This window comes from Olea europaea, unplaced genomic scaffold, assembly GCF_002742605.1.
Source record: "Olea europaea var. sylvestris unplaced genomic scaffold, O_europaea_v1 scaffold1561, whole genome shotgun sequence".
NCBI lineage: Eukaryota > Viridiplantae > Streptophyta > Magnoliopsida > Lamiales > Oleaceae > Olea > Olea europaea.
In genome coordinates this window covers 29767-30617 of record NW_019233214.1, presented here as the reverse complement: position 1 = coordinate 30617, position 851 = coordinate 29767, and the positions used below count along the sequence as shown (strand labels likewise).

Genomic DNA, 851 nt, shown 5'->3' with positions numbered 1-851 from the left:
CCTATCTACTATGTAAGCAAGGTCCTACTAGATGTGGAAACAAGGTATACTTTGGCGGAACAACTTGCCCTTGCCTTGGTTATAGCAGCACGGAAACTCCAGCAGTATTTTCAGTCTCACCCTATTGTGGTGCTCACTAATCAACTACTTAGGCATATACTTCAGAAGCCGGACGTATCGGGAAGACTAATGAAATGGGCAATCGAGCTTGGAGAATTTGACATAGAATTCAAATCACGCCCATCTATCAAAGCCCAAGCTCTAGCCGACTTCATTGCAGAACTAACCCCTAGGCCTCGAGGGCCAGGTGACAGCTCGAGCATGAGCATTAATTTGGACACTTGGAAAATATTTGTGGATGGAGCATCGAACTCCTCGGGCTCGGGCGCAGGGGTCATCATCATCAGCCCTGACAAACAAACAGAGATCCAATGCGCTCTCAGGTTCGAGTTTGAAGCAACCAACAACAAGGCCGAGTATGAGGCCGTCGTTATTGCTCTTGAGCTAGCCCTTTGCCTTGAGCTCGAGTTCGTAAAGATATTCAGTGACTCACAGCTGGCGGTCGGACAGATTGAAGGATCATTTGAAAGGAAAGACGAAAAAATGAGTTTGTACTATATGAGGGTTCAGGATCTTCAACGAAAATTCAAGAGTTGTGAAATTGCAAAAATTGCTCGAAAGGACAACGGAAAAGCCGATGCATTATCCAGGCTTGTATTCATGGGGGTAGACGGCCTTGACAGAACAGTTCACATTAAAATCATCACAGAACCCAGCATCAGTCAAATCCTTGACATCATGGACATTGACAACGAACCATCCTGGATGGACCCAATCATAGAATTCATCAC

At 45.7% G+C, this 851-nt stretch overlaps 1 protein-coding gene across 1 annotated transcript in view; it reads right to left on the bottom strand.

Moving 5' to 3' along the window:
* Positions 1 to 796: 796 nt before the first annotated feature.
* LOC111376797 overlaps positions 797 to 851 on the bottom strand; it is a 6116-nt gene continuing 6061 nt past the window's right edge. The window contains exon 3 of the mRNA XM_022999802.1: positions 797 to 821. Within this exon, the coding sequence (XP_022855570.1) occupies positions 797 to 821 (25 nt within the window). The remainder of the gene's footprint in view (positions 822 to 851) is intronic.